At 37.4% G+C, this 20,205-nt stretch overlaps 1 protein-coding gene across 5 annotated transcripts in view; it reads right to left on the bottom strand.

Moving 5' to 3' along the window:
• LOC124556796 (formin-binding protein 1-like) overlaps positions 1–20,205 on the bottom strand; it is a 358,048-nt gene that overhangs the window by 10,911 nt on the left and 326,932 nt on the right. For 2 of the 5 annotated variants that reach the window (XM_047130808.1, XM_047130810.1), the window contains exons 9-11: positions 19,003–19,236; positions 13,597–13,719; positions 8,877–9,034 (exon numbers count right to left, since the gene is read on the bottom strand). In XM_047130808.1, the coding sequence (XP_046986764.1) occupies positions 8,877–9,034; positions 13,597–13,719; positions 19,003–19,236 (515 nt within the window). The remainder of the gene's footprint in view (positions 1–8,876; positions 9,035–13,596; positions 13,720–19,002; positions 19,237–20,205) is intronic. The other 3 variants (XM_047130809.1, XM_047130811.1, XM_047130812.1) reach the window with 3 other exon arrangements.

Genomic DNA, 20,205 nt, shown 5'->3' with positions numbered 1-20,205 from the left:
CGATAGAGGATAGCAAAAGGTAAGATTAAGTTTTAAATTTCATGTTTAAGGAATTGTTCAAGCAGGAGGATCATACAAACAAACCATCATTTGACCATTGCACAGAGGGCATAGCAATAGAAATCCCTGGCACAGAAAAGCAACTGAAAGACCTGAAAACAACAAGTCAACAGGTTTGGGTGGAATCACAATTCGGTTTTACGAAGATTACTCTACAGTGTCAAATTGAAAAATTGAGCTTGTCTTTTTTTCCACATGATATTCTGAAAACTACAGATGAAGGGCAACAGGCATATTCCTTATTCCTAGATTTCCATATAGAATAGCTTCCTGGACATGTCAGTGGCTCGCATACTTCTTAAGCAATAACTAAGTGACAAGTGGTTATCAGAGACAAGGCTATCATCATGAGTGCTCCAGGGAACTGGGGAATTGTGACAGGACTGCTATTTTTCTCTATATACATAAACGGTCTGACAGAGAGGGCAAGCAGCAATTTGTAGCTGTTTGCTGGTGTATGGGAAGGTGTCATCATTTAGTGACTGTAGGAAGATACAAGATGACTTACACAAAATTTCTAATGAGTGTGACGAATGGCAGCAAGCTGTAAATGTAGAAAAAATGTAAGTTCATACAGATGAGTACAAAAAACAATCCTGCAATGTTTTAATGCAGGATTAATAGTGAGCAACTTGACACAGTCAGGTTGAATAAATATCTAGGTGTGATGTCGCAAAGCAATATGACATGAAATGAGCATGTAAGGATTGTAGAGGGGGGAAGGCAAATGATCGATTTTGGTTCATTGGGAAAGTTTTAGGAAAGGTTCACTGGGAAAATTTTAGGAAAGTTTGGTTCATTTGTGAAGGAGACCACAAACAGAACAGTAGTGGGGACCAATTCTTGAGTACTGCTTGTGTGTTTGGGATCCCAATCAAGTCAGATTAAAGAAAAGAATCAAAGCAATTCAGATGCGAGCTGTTTGATTTGTTACTGGTAGACTCAATCAACATGCAAGTATTGCAGAAATGCTTTGGGAACTCAAATGGCATTGCATGGAAGTAAGGCAATATTCTTTTTCACAAACACTATTGGGAAAATTTAAAGAACTGGCATTGGTAGCTTACTACAGAATTATCCTACTGCTGCCAACAAACATTTCACATAAGGACCATGAACATAAGTTAAGAGGAATTAGGGTTTGTACGGAGGCTTTTAGACAGCCGTTTCTACCTCCCCCCCCTGCCCCCCCCCTCTCTCTCTCTCTCTCTCTCTCTCTCTCTCTCTCTCTCTCTCTCTCTCTCTCTCTCTGCAAGTGGAAAAGGAAGGAAAATAACTAGTAGTGGTAGCCCCAAACATGCACCATCCAGTGGGTTGTATTGTATGCATGTAGATGTAATCTGGTGCAGCCAATATGCAGTAGGCACACACAATATGACAGCATCTTTCCGAATGGCCTGCAGAGTGATATACCATGCCTTGATGACCCTTTGAGTAACCTCAGTTTGTTGAGGGTCATGGTAACTTGATATTAGACATCCCAAGTGTTCAAAATTTGATGGCATAATTGCAATTGTTTGTCCATGCATGGTACGCCAAGTTCAAGTTTCTCTCCTATGGTTGCATCTTTAGCCAATTTGTCAATGAACACCCACATGGCTCAGTGTCCAGAAGAATGTTACCGTCATTCAAGAGCTGTCAGTTAATGGGTCTTGGACGTTAGCCACCAAAGGGTTTTTGGGGGGTGCACTGAGCTATGTCTTGCATGCAGATCATGGGGTCATTAAAAACCAGGAAGTCTTCTGTGGTGAGATTTAATGAACTGCAGAGCCCTTGATATGGCAACCAATTCTGCAGTGTATACACTGCATGCACTCTGGAGAAAATACTTCTCATGCCTCCTTGCATGTGCAGAAGCAACTGTCTGGCTTTTTGATCCATCCATGTAGATGTATGTTGAATTTGGGTAGACATGAAGAACTGACCAGAATATGCATCTGAGAATGGTGGGATGAGCCCACGTAAGAGGTCTATCCAACCATATGACTGGGTAGATACCATGGGGGAGGGGTCAGGGGGTTGGCAGAGGGAACTCTATGAACAAAGACAAGAGGGGGCAGTTGGAGGTCCTCCCATAGAGCTTCCAATTTTATCCCAGATGATCTACTCATTTTTTGGGCAATTTGTAAACAACCTGAATTGTTGCTTGTGAAACAGAGTTGAGTAAGACTGCTGAGTAGGCATCTAACACAGTGTGACAGCATAGTTCACCAAGAGCTTCTGGCATCTGACCCTCAGTGGCGAGACACCAGCTTCCACCCGGAGGCTGTCTACATGGCTTGTACAGGAGGCTCCAGTTGGCAACTGCACACCACTTAAGTGGATAGGAATCAGCAAGCTCAATACTGATGGTGCTGCCAACCCATAGCCACCACATCCATATTATGCTTTACAGAACCACACAATTGTGCAGTCTGTGCCCCAGGAGGTGCTGCTGATACGTGGAAGGTTATTAAGATTCCTCATGCAATTTGCCTTGAACCGGCACATATGTGGTAACCATGCTGACTCACAGTCAAATAAACTGCCTAAAAATTTGGAAGTTTCAATGACTTCAAGTAACTGGTTACCAAGAAAGTTCTAGTCATGAATGTACAGTTCTGTGTTAGTAAAAGTGCATGAAGCAAGTTTTCATGGAAGAAAATTGATATCCACGATTCGGAGTCCAATTACGTACTTTTTGTATGACCCCTGGATGCTGGCACTCTGAGGTGCATAATGCTGCAGAGCTGTAGTACAGGTAAAAGTCGTCCTCACACAGTCATAGTGAGACTATGGGTCCCAATGTAGTCACAATATCGATGGAAAAGAGGGTTACGTTCAGAAAAGACCCCTGAGGGACTCCAGTTTCCTGTACGTATTGGTTGCTGAGGGTCAAACCTGTCCAGACCCAGAACACTTTGGGAATAGGAGATTCTGGATAAAAGTAGGTAAAAAGCCTCAAAACCCACACGAGTGCAATGTAGAGAGCATGTAATGGTACCAGTGGTATTTTACACCTTCTGTAGGTCAAAGAACACAGCAACCAGGTGTTGGCAATGTGCAAAAGTGTTACACACTGCAGATTCCAGATGAATCAATTGGTCTGTGGTGGACCAGAATGCCCAAAAGCCCCTTTGAAATTGCAATATACGTCCTCTGGCTTCCAGACATCAACACTGTTGTAGGCTAATTATTCTTTAGAATCGTTTAGACAGCCCATCTGTTAGACAGACTTGGTGGTAATTACTCAGAATTTGAAGCTCACTTCCCAGTTTCATTACAGGAATAATAATACCCTCCTGCCAGTGGGAGGGATACTCCTGTTACCACCAAACATGATTTAAAAACTCAATGATGTTTTTACGCAGGATGTGTTTTATGTTGTTACTAAAAAGTTTATGCATTTGATTATGAATTCTATCAGGTCCGGGGGCTGTCTCGAAAATCTGCTGAAAAGCTGCAACACTTCTATTAACTAAATGGAGCACTGTATAATTCAGACCCTTTTGCTTGGAAGGATACAGAATTTTCCCTTGCCAAGCAACTCCAGGTCAAGAAATTAGGATAGTAGTTGCTGTATGCAGGCATTAGCAAAGTGTGCTGCAAAAGATTCAGTAATGACTGCAGGATCAGTACAGATGCTGGCATTGAGGGAGATGCTAGGAACTACTGTGGACCTGGGTGGTTGCAAATTAGGCACAGTTTACTCCATCCTTAAGCTTATGGGGTGTGCAGTCTCACAGATGACACACATTGTCCCCAACACTCCTGCATTCTCTCCTTTATTAAAAACCGTACCTTTGTGTGAAGTCTCTTGAATGCTATGAAATGTTCCGTAGAGAGAAGGCACTTGTGTCGCTGAAGTGATCTGCAATGCTCTCTGATAGCTGCAGGTATTTCTTCAGATCACTGGGGCACGGTGTCCATCAGGCAGAGCCTGAAGAACAGGTTATTGTTGCTTCTGCAGTGTGTATAATTGTATCAAAATATCTTCTACCACTCCTTCGATATCCTCCTCTTGACTGGTTTCAAAAGTTGCTTTGGAGGTGAAAGCTCAAAAGGTGGCTTACTGAAGCGACAAATGTGGTGCATGTTTCATTGTTCAATGGGTCAAGAAAGATAGTGAGATAGGAAAGTGTTCACTGTTGCAGATGTCATGATGGTCAGACCAACCGATTAAGAGTGGGACGCTCAGGCTGCAGATTGTAATATCAATGTCCGCGTACGTTCCATAGCCTGTACTGAAATGCATTGCACTCTACATCTGCATACATACACTGCAAGCCACCGTACGGTATATGGTGGAGGGTACATTTTACAACTAGTCATTTCTCTCCCCGTTTCATTTGCAAATGCTGAGTGGGGTGGCACAGTCGTTAGCACACTGGACTCTCATTCAGAAGGACGATTGCTTAAACACATGTCTGGCCATCCTGATTTACGTTTTCCATGATTTCCCTAAATTTCTTCAGGCAAATTCCAGAATGGTTCCCCCATGGGACCGATGACCTCGCTGTTAGGTCCCCTTCCCAAATCAACCAACCAATCCCTCTCTTACAACAGGCACGGAATAACTGCAGGTCTACTCTAGCCTCTCATATCACATGTTGTGTTCTTCCACTTCTCCAGACCAAATATTGATCACTGAGCCTTTGGTGGTGGTGGTGGTGGTGGTGGTGGTGGTGGCGGCGGCAGTGGCTGGTGGTGGAAAGGGTGTGGCGACATTCGTGATTCAGATGTAGTTGAATGTAGGTTGAAGCAGAATACTAGCTCAAAGAAAAAAGACAGGTCGGAATTAAACCAGAATAGGAAAACAAGAATTCTGCTTATAGGTAGCAGTCATGGGAGGGGTGTGGGTAAACAGCTCCAGGAGAAATTAGGGACGGAGTAACAGGTCACAAGTTTTGTGAAATCAAGTGCTAGCCTTAGCCAGGTGACAAAACTTAGGTCAGCTATGCAAGGACTATGAGAAGGAAGATCAGGTAATTATAGTTGGGGGAGCAGGAAACAACCTGGCTATGAATCCAAGATATAGTATTAGGAGTGGCCTGGATAAAATAGGAGCAGAAACTGGGCACACGAATGTGTGGTTTGTGGAGGTCTTACAGTGCCATGATCAGCCCTGGGTAAGCATTGCTGTAAGGCGTGTTAACACTGAGCTGAACGGGATGCTCCAGACACCGGCAAAGTCTCACATGAGTGTTGTTCCAGTTGATGCTATTGGTAGGTGGGATTACGCTACACATGGCCTGCACCTTAATACGAATGGGAAAGATAAGTTAGCTTCTCTGTTAGCAGATACTGTAAGGGGGGGGGGGGGGGGTCACAATCACACAAGGGGTTATCCCTGTGGTTGTTGGGACCAGGCAGACAGCCAAATTCCAGACAGACAACAACCAAGGAAAATAGAAGAAAAGAAACTTCATGCACAGCGAATAGGGATAAAGCTAAGGGTGGTATCAACTTACTTCACCAAAATATCAGGAGAATAAAAATAAAGTAGATGAGCTGATAATGTGTTTAGATGATCTCACAAATAAGAATGAGGTTGATATACTTTGTCTGTCTGAGCACCATGCAACTGTGGGGATGGAAAAAAATCAGTATAAATGGGTATAATATAGCATCTTACACTTGTAGATCTAGTATGGATAAAGGAGGAGTTGCCATTTTCATAAAACTAGTGTATAAATACAGAACTGTTGAAGTAACCAAAATTTGTGTTGATCAGCACTTTGAGGTTTGTGCATGTGAACTTCAGCTAGATAATGTTGTGTTGATATTAGCAACAGTGTACAGGTCTCCACTAGGAGATTGGGAGTTATTCATAAAGAAGTCTGACTCCCTATTATGCTGTCTGTCGGACTAAAAAGCAGAAGTTATTGATCTCTGGTGATTTCAATGTTAACTTTCTAAGCAAGTCTGATAGGAAAAGTGAACTAGAAGTGTTGTTAACAACACATAACTTTGATCACTGATTCTATTTCCCTACACATATAGCTCACGGCACTAGTACTCTAATAGATAATGTACTTGTAGTAAGAGGATGTAGAACAAACACATGCTTTCACTGTGGTAAATGGATTATCTGATCATGATGCACAACTGATTAACTTACAAAACCTAACAGAGTGTACACTTCAGAAACCATTAAGTAAAAGTGTGAGGGTGCTCAACCCAGTATGTATAGACCACTTCAGAGAAAGTTGAGGAAATGTAAACTGAGAAGGTATATATAATGAGCCAAATGCTAATGATAAATGCAGCATATTTCTTGATGAATTTATATCCCTTTTTGAACATTGTTTTCCAAAGGAAATTACTAAATGTAACACCACAACCTTTTCAAAGAAACCTTGGATTACTACAAGTATTAAAGTGTCTTCAGAAAGAAGAAGAAAACTGTATGAGGCAGCAAGAACCAGTAAAGATCCAGAAGTAATTTTACACTATAAAATTATTGTAACATACTGAGAAAAGTGGTAAGGAAATCAAGAAATATGTATGTTAGAGAAGAAATTAACAACTCCAGCAATGAAATCAAACCACTATGGAATGTTGTTAGAAGGGAGACAGAAAAAGTAACCACTGGGGTAGGTAGTATTACTGTTAAAGAGAACGAGACCATCTTAACCCACAGTACACAGGTAGCCAATGTATATAGCAATCACTTTTTAAGTGTAGGAGAAAAAATTGGTGAGAATAGTTCAAAAGAAAAAGCAAGGCAGTACATGGAAGAGTCAGTTTTGAAAAATTTTTGTCAGATGAAGTTTCATCTAACAATCTCTCGTGAAACAAGGAAAATTATTAAATCTTTGAAAAATAAATGTTCTGTTGGAGTAGATGACATCTCTAACAAGTTATTAAAACAATGTGGAGCAATTACAGCTGATGTTTTGAGTCACATATGTAATGCATCACTGACTCAGAATTTTTTCCAGACAGGTTAAAATATGCCATTGTCAGGCCTCTCTACAAAAAGGGGGAAACCACAAATGTCAATAATTACCGGCCAGTATCCTTGCTTAAAGCATTTTCAAAAATCTTTGAGAAAGTAATGTACTCAAGAGTGGTTAGCCATCTCAACAGTAATGGGATACTTAGTAAATCACAGTTCGGATTTCAGAAATGCTGTTCCACTGAGACAGCAATATACCATTTCACTGTCCACATAATAGATTCTTAAATCATATCTACAGAACAGGAAGCACAAAGTCTCTTTATATGCTTCAAGTGATTCAATGGAGATTCCCACTTTATCTAACTGGGGTGAAATTACATTAGCTGTTCCACAAGGTTCGATCATGGGTCCCCCTCTTGTTCTTGATATATGTGAATGATCTCCCTTCTTATGTGAAACAAGATGCTGAACTGACACTGGTTGCTGATGATACAAGCATAATTATTAATCCAGTAAAAGAAAGTCCGATAGAAAATGATACAATTAAGGTCTTTGGAAAAGTTATTAATTGGTTTTCTGTGAATGGGCTTGCTCTGAACTTTGAAAAAACACAGTACATCCAATTTTCTGCTGCAAAAAGTATAATTCCTTGAATAAATATAACACATCAAAAGAAGTCAGTAGCCAGGGTAGAGCATACTAAGTTTTTGGGTGTACATATAGATGAGAATCTTAATTACAAAATTCATATTTTGGATCTCCTAAAGCGACTAGGTTCAGTAACTTTTGCAATCAGAATAATTGCCAATTTTGAGGATGTAGAAATTAGTAAGCTAACATACTTTGCATACTTCCACTCTCTGATGTCATACGGAATAATATTCTGGGGCAACTCAACACTTACGCAAAAGTTACATTTTTATTTTGCCGAAGTACAACTTCTAATAGTTTTTTTGTTTCAAATGGATCTACAGTCATTCCTTTGAAAGATGTTAGAAATTTATGCTCATAGAGTGAGAAATAAGTTTGAAAATATGTTACATGATACAGAATAACACTGCAAAGCAAGTGACAATGGCAGCAATGTCGTGAATTACAAAACATTTAGATAGCCATATTATACCATTAATGTGGCTTAAACAATAGATAAACTTATTTAAAATGATGCCTAGAGCTGTAATTGAACTGCTGAAAATAATGATTTGATTGTTTTCAAATATATTCGTTAATAACAATGTTTTCTTTGATAAAAAAAATAATGAATGAGTAATAGTTGCATAATCGTATGCACAATGACAAACAAACTTTGATCTTAGATCAACTGTCACCCCAGCACTAATAAAAATCAAGCAGACGATAAAATTTCTGTGGTTCCCATGCTGCACCTGAGTTCCAAATATTTTCTTTGTCAACTGCACAACCAATTTATCCCAGTCACAACCAGTATGGTGTCATGACTGAAAAATGTTTTGCTGGCATTGGCCTCCTAGTAGGCTTCAGAATTTCTCATTTACCATGATAGCTTGGTATTGAACAGCTTCTTCCAATTCTTTACGTGTTTTTGTCATACTGATCCACATAAAAAGCTTGTTTCTTAAAACTTTAACAAAACTCCCAATGCATTTGAAATAGACATAACAATGAAAAGTAGCCTCAGTCTCAAGAAAATAATGACACAAATGGCTATCGTTGTGACATCATATGACCTACTTCAATTTAAGTTTGTCACTAGATGCTGCTGCTAGTGCACAGTTATTCATTTCAAATGCTAGGCTACACATTACTTCAAGCAGCAAAGGGGGTTCTTAAAATACAGTTTCAATGTTATTTTGTGAACAATGCTCTTTTTGCAGTAACACATCTCTTCTTTCTACAAATATAGATTTTTAACTTACACTACAATATTAACATTGACTGAAGAGATAATACAAACCTTCAAAAGGATAAAGAGCTCTACATACTCCCAGAGCAGGCAGCAAGTCTCCATCACAGTAATCCCCAGGGGCAGGATCGTTATCTCCGTGCTCATTGTCAGAGTCAGGCAAACTCGTGTGAGAGGTCCCAAGTCCAGACTCAGGGCTGTTTGAGGAGCTAAATGTTGGTTAAACAATGACGAATAATGCCATAAGTCAGAAGTTAAGCTATTTACAGTTCTAAGGGAATAGAGAATCTTCAGTGTTACTACTTAAATGGAGCACCTCATGGAACAAAAAGCTATATTTTTCAATGTTCTGAATGCTAAACTTCCACCACTGTATGTTGATGAAACCTCAATGACCGAAAAGAGAGCTGTCTTCCACAATGATTGTTTAGAATTACATGCAAGTTGAAGAATGCTACACTATACAACACAGAAAGAGTTTTCTACAACAGTCCTGCACACTAAACATTACTCACTACACAATAATGTACACAGGCATAGAAACTTACTGATACTGTACGGATAAAGCAAAAATCTGAAGAAAAGCCTTAAATGAGGCAGAGTAAGAATGAGCTACAGTTGCAAGCTAAGATCTGCTATAAAGCTGAACTGGTAAAGCATAAAACACACACACACACACACACACACACACACACACACACACACACACACACAAAAAGGCAGCTCCAAACATCTGCCAGTCTGGATACTTACTCTCAATCAATTGAAGACGAAAAAAGTCAACCTTCCAAAGTAGCTACTAGTACAGTAAATTTTATTGTTACAGATGAAAAAGGAAAATTAAGAGTTCAGTCTTTTACTGACAGTCTGTTCATTATAAACATGGAGTGCTAACTCAGCTGAGCAAGGATTTGAAAGGAAATTTGTTGAAGGCTGTCTGAAGAAAGTCTAGTGGTATGTGCCTGAAGTAATTTAAAGAAACCATACTAAATCAGGATGACCTAATAGATACCTGAACTCTGCTTCTGTCAAATATGTGTCCTGTGTCTTAACAACCATATCAGGCTGCTCAGTTTCACAGCACAGAATTTACTCACATAGATTCTGTTACTACATGCAAATGGCCAATGATAATTGTAGCAGTGTGGGGAAAAATATAATTAACTGCCGAAACCATTAAGTATGTTTAATAAACAATTTAAAAAGTAAAGATAAACAATGTTAATTATCCATCAAATAGAAATGAATGCCATACATGACAATGAGGTTGTGCCTCTGAACAGTGGGATGATACTAGCAAAACGACAACAGTAATGTACAATTGTATCTGATAATACACCCAAGAACACAAGACGAAACATGAAAAAAAAGGTAGAAAACTGCAATAATAGTAATGTAATCTGTGGATATGGAGAAGAGGCAAACTGCATAACTACTTCATGCAGAATAGATGGTTGTGGCAAGGAACTGAAGATGATCCTTTCATTACAGGTGATCTGTTCACAAATTCTGTAAGTTATTAGAATTACTTCCCCAAAACTTACAGAGGATATCGTCATCCTAACATTACATACTGTATTTCAATACATCTCAGTGCTGAAATGACAGTAAAGAAGATGCAGCAATTATGATGTTCGGAGTAAGTATTTAACCATTTCTGCTGCTTTAAAAGATTATCCATAACCTATGTTCCAAACTGATTGTTGAACATGCACAGTGCAAGATATTAACAAATTCTTCACTAACATGCATGATTTTAGAACTGTGGTAGCAGCTTGTGACTAGGTGATTAATCCTTTTAAACACTGTCACACATTTTACACCCTCTAATATTTCGTAACAGTCTCATGGTTTCAACAGTTTTAGTCACCAGTATTATTGTTCCTCTTTGGCTCTATCTAAATGTCCACAATTAGTCCACTGAACACACTTTTTGTGGTGTTTAAAACAGCATGATAACTGAAACTTCACAAAGCATTACAACTTGTGTCAGGCCACCAGGATGTGAGCCCACTACATTTGCCTTTTTTAGGTAATTGATCTACTGACTGGCTGTCCATAAATGACTGATGACCTGCCCTCACTCCTTTACTTTTCTCCTAACTTCCAAACTTCACAGAAGTTCTCCTGCACACCTGGCAGGACTAGCACTCTTAGACGAAAGGATACTGCAGAGAACTGTTTTAGTTATGGCCTGAGTGACTGTTTCTAGAATGAATTTTCACCCTGATTTCAAACTTCTTGGTACAGTAAAACTGTGTGCTGGACTGATAACTGTTAAGTAAAGGATCCTGCTATCAATCAGATCAAGATCACAGCTTAAACGATCCTTCGACTTAGTATCTGCAATATTCTGTGACAAGATTGGTGCAAATTTTGTGACTCCACGTAATTTCATAAAAAAGGTAAAATTTCTGCAAATTATTTCGATTTGTTTATTTTAAACTTGTTTGTTCCCAGTACTACTTAAATACCCAACACACATCATCAGCAGTATTAAAAGATTACCTAGTGACTCTATTGACACCATACACTGCCACTATAACAGCATGCACCACCACCACCACCACCACCACCACCACCAGAAACAACAGTAAAAAAAATTGCAATAATGAAACTGGGAAAGGTAAGCAGTTTCTAAGGTCAGCAACTCAACAAAATTTACATAATAACAGTAAAATTCAACATCTAGTTAAGTAAACAATATGAAACTTTCAAATATGAATAAGAAAAAAGACCAAAAGCCATACTCATTACATGGTCATGGTACATCAGTATACACCACTGAGACTTTTCAAATCTCTTTGCTCTTTCCTTCTGAATTCAAGAGGATGAAGCAAGATAATGCAGGTTAGTAAAGGAAAGGCTACCCTGAACTGTTGGATCAGCACATCAACTAGTAGCAGTAAATGGAATGGCAGAAGTCTGAGAACAAAGGAAATTTTGGAATACCAGCATAATAAGAGATATGTGAGGTCATGTATCACCTTAAGTTATTTAGGGAAATCACAACTACTTATAGCTGCATGGACAGAGAGGGATTTTAGCCCTATCTATCTTGAGTCCAGTGTCTGTAACCACTGTGTCCCCACTCGTCGTAGATCAGAAAATAGAAGATTAGTAAAAATAATTGGACACATCAGGAGTAAAACTTTGAAATGTTATACTATGATAGTAAAGCTCAAAATTCCACAAACAATTACACCAGTGATAAAAATAACAGCAACAAAATGATTGTGACCATCATAAATTATAGAAATCACAAGAGATTGGGATGGAAATGAGAAGGGAGGGATCTGAGCCAAGATGTAGAGTCAGTTGGAAAAATAACAGTAATGTGAGTAACTGCCACAGAAATAAAATACTAAAATAACAACTTAAGAAGTATCAAAAGAGAACAAAATTTCTGAAGAAATACAAGTGTGATAATTTGATAATGATCATAAGAAAAAAGGAGGGGTTCTAAGGGATTACTGACGTCAAGAAAATGTAAAAGTATGTATTGTAAATCGAGTATGATTTGTAATAACTTCAGTCTGTGGTGATATGAAGTACTTCTGATCATAAAGGCATGTACATTACCCCACTACATTACCCTTATTTTATAATACAACCTCCTTTAGTGTGTGTCTTTTCCACTACACATGATCCTGCCCTATAAAGTGATGCTCCTCACTTTAACTCAACTCACTGATCCCCCAGTGTTTCTCCCCCCATCCACCTCCACCCTCAACTTCTAACTTTCATCTAGGCTCTGTATTACAACCTTCAAATCTCTGACACCTCACACCCTTCATAGGTTCAACCCCTACATATTTACTGTTCTACTACTCCATTATTATGTAATCTGCTCCTCTTTTCATTCCCCTCCATCTCTCATCTTCTCTTCTTCATATTTCTGCCTAATTTATGCGTGAAGTTATTTAAACTTTCTCATTTTTCCAGCTCTCTCTCTCTCTCTGCAATCCTTGTATGCCTTTAGTATATCTTCTTTGATCCCTCCATAAAATTCCCATTAACTTTCATCTACAAAATGTAACATTAGTAATTTCTTACCAGCACTAACAGCAAATACCTTTGCCATGTTCCACGTGTTAAGTGCTCAGTTGTTGGAAGTAAGGGGGAAGGAGGGCTGTCCCCAGAAGTTTTACTGTTGCCGTATAGCTTTAGCCTGTGCTCTCCTTCTGCATCCCTCCCCCCCCCCCCCCCCCCCCCCACTGCTCCCCCCCACCCTCTACTCACCCACCTCCAACATTGCACATTTCTTCTCTTCAACTGACATTTTCAAACAATGACTCTGTGGTTCTAACAGAGCATTACTGTTATAAGTATGTGTAAGGCATACTACAAAGATCTCAATTCTCACATCGCCGAGTACAGCTTTTGTGCCTGCTATTATTCACATTTGATATTTTCACTTTTGCTACCTTGATTTTACTACATCAGTAAAACTAGAACTTACATGTATTTTGTTAATGTAAGTGCACAATTAAAACAACAAAATCTGTGGCCCAAACAATTATGTTTTAGTTATTGCACCCCAAAACAAAATTATATCTCACTACAAATTTGATAAACTATGAAAACAACAGCATTCACATACATAATAAATGCTGTGTACTCCTCAAAGGAAAAGAACTCCACACACTGTAGAGGTGTGTGGTCAAGTATTTTGTAGTAATAGCATGCCATTGTGTAATACTAGAGGAGTACTTTATGCAACTAAACAATAAGGCTTTACTTCAAATTTTAAAAAGACCAAGTCACGCACCCATGGGATGGCAGTGGCGTTCCAGGAGCTGAGTGTTTGTGGTTTAGAGTAGGGTTGGAAACACTTGAGTCGGATGCTGACCGACTCAGAGAATCCTCTTCTCCCCCTGAGCCGCCACTATTTCTGCGTATAGGACATGCCAACTTCATCAGTTTCATATGAAGACTATTACGCATTGCAGCTATCACTAACATTAACCGTTTCATGTAGAAATAGTAGAGACTCCAAAATCCGACCTGCACGGATATTGTAGTTTCGGGGAGCATTAAGAAACTTATTAAGTAACTCGGACTAAAAATGCAGCAAGAATATAACAACAGGAAATATGTTACGGATATCTATGTGGTGAAAAATATGAACTATTTATACATATCCATGAAGAAGTAAACTTATGCAAGTTATATTCATTAACACAAGTCCCTACACATAATTCCACTATAACAAAGCTTTTTCACTTTCTATCACTGTTAACAGCATTATCACGTATACTGCAAAGTCTAATTAACATTTTTACTACAAAAACATTGGCATACCAGAAATCATAAATATAATAAGCACGATGTTTATATGACTGAAAAAGGAATAAATATTTTAACAAAAGATAAAGGCTTCCTTAGAAAGGAAAACCCCATTAAGCTTCAATTAAACAATGAACAAGCATTATTTATGATGCAGTTTGTGAGATTATAAGAAATGCTTACATGCAAAGCAGCTTACACATATTTCAGCATGTTAACTGATGCTGCTGAAAAGTTCATAGCCAGAGTTATACGAGATTATCCGTTGCTCGAAATGTTCTGTGTTAGTATACACAAATATGTAGTACATAGCACATTCTCTTAAACAGCAAATCATACTGGACAGATTAAATTTAACACCACAAGAGGAAAATTCTGGACTCTGCAATCCTGACAGTGCGAAAGCATGAGACTCATCAGTTTTCCAATAAATCAGTCATATTATGTGATGCTAATCATAAGCTTTTAAATATGACAGTATTTTTGTCCTGAGAACCACAGAAGCATCAAATAGGTTGTCATAGTTTTGGAACTATTACCCAGTATCCCCTCATATCTGTGTTTCTTTTGTTGTTACTAAAATGAAACAAGGCTTGGGGGACCCAGATTCTTTTTGTAGCCTGTGTAATTTATAGAATTTAACAACTTTGTGGTTAACAGCTTAAAATCCTTTCTGTGTACACTTTTGCTGTATTGGTTATACCTCTGAACATTATTTGTTCACAATATGAAAATTCCATCAACTTTCATTGATAATTCAACTGATGCATTAAATTTAATAATAATAATATCATCATCATTATTATTATCAAAATACTAATAACAATAATGCAGACGTACACATTTCAGCCATCTTCAGAGTGAGTCAACAGACTGAAGCTATAGTACTTGCCACAGTATTCATTCCATCATTCAAATAAACCACAGATATGAAAGTGCCAGAGAAGCTGACTGGTGGCAAAGAGTGTGTACATTACAGAAAGTGCTGAATTCCAAGATTTGTCTAGGTGAAAGATGCAGCTGAAATTCTTTTGCTGGAGAATTTAATTAACAAGGGTAGCAGTTTCAACCTGGACAAATCATGGAATGTTGTGCTTTCTTTAACATGCATACTCTTTATTGCTGATCAAAGCCTCTGCAAAAAGTGTTTAAAGGAAAGAACAAATAGTAGGAAGTGCTGTGGCTTTAGCCTGTTGTATCACTTTGAACATGGCCAAAAAAAGAAGAAGAAGAAGAAGAAGAAGAAGAAGAAGAAGAAGACGAAGAAAAATAAGAAGACGAGATGCATCCTTAAATCTGAAACTGTCTTAACAAGGTATGATGAATTATTTCAGTCGCATGGATCAACTGAACTTCATCTCTAATAAAATGAAACTATGGATTGAAATATTGTTTGCTGATTTGCTGCTTCGGAATGGTAGGGCCACAACTGTACAATATGGAGGAAAATTTCACAATTTTTTATATTTTCCATCTCAGTTGCAAGAATATACTATTTCTGACAGCTGTTACTGGTTTTGGACTGAATTGTCCTTTCTCAAACCACATTATTAGTTACACAAAATGCATGAACTGCTTCATACAAGAATGTCAAACTGTGAGCAACAAATATGATCACTGATATGGCAGCCCACGTATCTGTGAAACAGTAGATAGTGTAATTACTTACGGTTGATAACAAGATGTGTGGTTTAAGAATGGGTGAGTCAGCCCAAAACCAGTAACCACTGTAGCAAGAAATTATATATTCAAGCAACTGAGATGACCAAAATAAAAATTTATCAAATTTTCCTCAGAAATACAACTGTATATCATAACAATTTGTTTGACTGCAGAAGTGTGTCCATAATAAGTCCTCACAAACTTAGGCAACAATAAATGTCAAATCAGACTAACTGTGCCACAGAAGAGCTTGTCATCCATGAATCTCAGGATGTGCAATTTATTATTTCTCTTGGTATGTGTCACCACCTGTGATTTAAATACATGCTATCGTGGAAGAACATTCAACACAAGGGAACGTGCTATTCCTGTAGCTCTTTTCTCTAAGATAACCACCTATCAGAAAAAAAAACATTTAAATTATTTCATACATACAAGCAGGTTTCCGTATCAATTGACATTGCAGCTTTGTGTGTGTCACTGTAACTGGACCAATTGCATCATATAATTTTACAATAGCAAAGAGCAAGAAAGTGGTTCTTTCAAATGACATCTCACGCCCACACATACAAACTACATCAGATAAACTTTGGTAAAGAGAGCACACCATGATCTTTACTCTGCTGGCTTCTTGTAGTTGTCTTACATCCCATTACAGCAGACATGACACTTTTAACAAACACTGAAGCCCTTTGAAAGCAAGCTGTCCAGTACCTCCATACTGTCAACACTTCTGTTACAGTACACTAAGGTTACATAACAATGAAATTTGTTCATTATATTTTTCTGACATCAATTGTCTTCCTGAGATAAACTGGCCACTAATTTAAAACCTCATCATATGAATCACAATATGTTATTAACCAAAATGCCTGTATCTTGTACACATATAAAATCTTGTCTACCTTTCAATGCAAACAAGGAAAATTCCAGCATTGGTTGTACAAGTTTGAAACAGTTGATTTAATTGCAGTGTGATCATCTTCAGTGCAATACTAAGTCCACTGGACTCATATAATCACATACAAAATATGACTTCAAACATAAGTGTTCATAGTGAAGAACATGCCAACTAGCAGGTAAGATTCAAACCCCATACGTACACTTTCAATGTATACTGAACAACATGAAGAAATATAGATTGCAGCAAGAAAAAGGCATTTCAGTTTATAAAATGAATATTTATACAGCTTTATATGCAGCCTTTCAAAATTCTGTCATAACCGATGAAAAGCCACAAAGTTAACTTACAATTATGTACCCAGCCATCTAACAGAATAATGAAAGCTGGCACATTAACATAAAAATGTTAACACTAACAGTTTTGATGAAAAAGTTGGTTACAAATGATTCAAAATATCTAAAAATTATTGATGGGTCAGTAGTAAACAAATCTACCAGAAAAATCTCTCTCCAGCTAACATCTATGGCTGTGTATTTTAAATGGCTTTTTAGATACAAGGCAAACATGAATTTTTTGCCATTGAACAAATAGGAAACTGTAGGGTCTGGAAATAGTATGAGGCTGACTTTCAACAGTAAGTTACACGTGTCATCCTTCGCTGAGAGATCGTGCAATGAATGTGGTAAATTGTCAGAAGAGAATACATGTTCCAAGTTTCCTGCACACACATCTATGTTACTTTAACTGTATGTTTATTTCAGAATGTCAAAAAGAAGGCAGCACAAGTAAGCAATGATTTTTTACCATACATAACCAAAAGCTAGAAATGGAAATGACTTTCTAAAGAAATAATTGACTCTCCAACCATTTTCACTAATACCTGTGAATCTAGTTGTGTATCATCCACACCCATATTCAAAGAATTCACCCACAAGAACTGCTTGAAATTCTCTGTAGTGTGTATTTGCTGGTAACAAACAGATTGGACTTTCAGTCTCTGAATTATTAATCAGTGTAATTATGGACATATACCAATATCCATAAACATGTTCTTTGTATCAGAAAATTGAATAACAAACAACCCTGAGGCCAGAAACTGTTTACAATAACCCCTTTCTCATTTTCAAAACAAAAGGAAACATAATTGATATCTGAATTAGGCTGTCAGATACACAAGCATATAAAAACAATCCAAAACTAGAAATTCACAAATTTTCATTTACATAAGGACAGTACTGTACCAGCTTTCAAGGAAGAGATAATTCATTAAACAAAATACAGAATTACACAACCACAAGCATTTTATTCTTACATGGCCTTGATCACTTTATACTGCTATGAAGCTATACAAAATTCCATAAATTGCACACACACAAATGCAACAAAATCTTATTTTTGTTATACTGTGCTACCATTATTGAAGCCATCAGACAGGGACACATGCCAGAGAAATGTCTCATGAAATTAATATTGTTTATCAACCACATTCACAAATAGTAACATGTAACATTGAAAATATTATCTTCAGCTAAGAGCAATAAAATATTTGGTGAACCCACATTCAAAGCCCAGTTTAAAGAGGCATAATAATACAATAAACACTTAATAATAGTGATACTGAATATAGCATTTAACATGTTTATTTTGGAAATATAGTTATCTATTTTGAACAGTTGACTATGAAACACAGAAAATAAAAGACATTGCTTCACTTCACATTTGAAACAGGTGACTTGGAGGTACATGATGCATTTTTTGATAACTGCAATGACAGAAACTGTTAGAATTTTATGATTTCTCATTTTTTCTAACATGTAATGAATTTACTTAGCCAATGTCGATACTATGTAGAATTATTTCCAGAAACCCTGCTTATTCAAACTTTAGCATTATATTGGCATTTGTGTTAATAGATAAACAGCAGTTCCCAAGTTTGTTCAAATATAGACTGGGTAAGAAGCAATATTCCTTCCAATCACATGCTACTGCACATCACTAATTTTGTTACAAGCAACTATTTAACAACTGCTCTACACCTGTAGAAGAGATCATTCAAGTGGAACCCTATCACATTGAAAAAGGAGTACTGAAAGAATTTCTCGAGGAAGGAGGAAAGTTTAAAGTCTAAACCAATATAGTGACAAATATGCTGTAGTGGTTGAAAGAACCATAATAAACAGAATACCAACATTGGTAAAACTTTGACTTAATAAGTACAATAGCAATGCATAAAATAACAGCTACCATTGAAATGAATTTATAATGCACAAATTTCTGACTTATGGCAAAAAATTATTTTAGTTTTCTATAAATTTCATGTACCTGTGATTCTGCTGTAAGTGTGCTCCATTGTAATGACTTTTACTTCTTCTGCTAGGTGCAGATGGGCTAACTGCTGGCTTGTTTGCTTCTTCCAGATACATCTGGTATTTCTGAAGTTCCTGACGCAGCTTATCCAGCTTGTGACCACTTTCATTCAGTTGACCTTCTATCGACATAGGATCACCTAGTGCTGGGTTCTGTTCATAAACACCTTTCATCTTCATTAGTCCATCCCTGTTGGAAAAAAATTGCTTTTAAAGCTTTAGTTTATGAATATTTGCAGGAGTGTTTCACAGTCTCAGTTACAGTTTCACAATTTATTTGAAAACAAACACAAAACTTTTATTTACAGGGGTAAGAAACCTATCACTTGTGAACTGTTTGAAGTAGCTTTCTGCACCAGAATAAATATTTGATATACCGTAGACCCAATATAATTTAGAGTTTTATGAAATCTTAAATAAAAGTCAGCATTTTAAGATAAAAATTTAAGCAGCTGTAACTCCCTTAGCATTGATACATGACTGACCTTCAATATAATTAGGAAAACAAGGTGCATTTATAATAATTACAACATAAACACACTGTGTACCCTCATATGAAATTTGACTTCATGTCAGTGTAGGGAAAGCATTCTATAACTATATGTAGTCAATAAACAACAATTATCAGCCCAGAACAGCCCTTCAGGTAGCACAACAAACAGCTACATCCATCCCAGTTTAAGCCACTGAAGAACTGGAAGCATATTTATGTGGCAAAAGAGTCCATCCAGTAAGAAATTCGTTGTCAAGATAGCACACTTTCAGTGTACATTTAGCCCCATAATCATCATTTACTATTTTGTAGTCATTCATGTAAAATGATTATTGAAATTATGAAGTTGACTGTGATTAAGGATTACAACTGAAGATACATGAGAATAAATCTCAGGTTTAAATGTGGGCAATATTAGTACAGACAATGGATATAAGAAGAAACAAGTATGCAAGTGTAATTATAAACTCAAGTAGGTCCACATACTGTATAAACTGTTGGAAAGACAGCAAACACCTATAGACCAAAAGGGACTACCTCTCTCTCATCCATATATATTTCTGATGCTGCAGTGCTACTGTTCTGAGTAGTAACCTTCACCAGGGTGGGCAATAGATCATGACTGGCAGAGAAGGTTATGATACAGGAGTGTTTTTTTACAAATAA

Source organism: Schistocerca americana, chromosome X (genome assembly GCF_021461395.2).
Source record: "Schistocerca americana isolate TAMUIC-IGC-003095 chromosome X, iqSchAmer2.1, whole genome shotgun sequence".
Classification (NCBI taxonomy): domain Eukaryota; kingdom Metazoa; phylum Arthropoda; class Insecta; order Orthoptera; family Acrididae; genus Schistocerca; species Schistocerca americana.
Note: the sequence above shows the minus strand (reverse complement) of the source record. Positions and strands in the feature narration are given on the sequence as shown.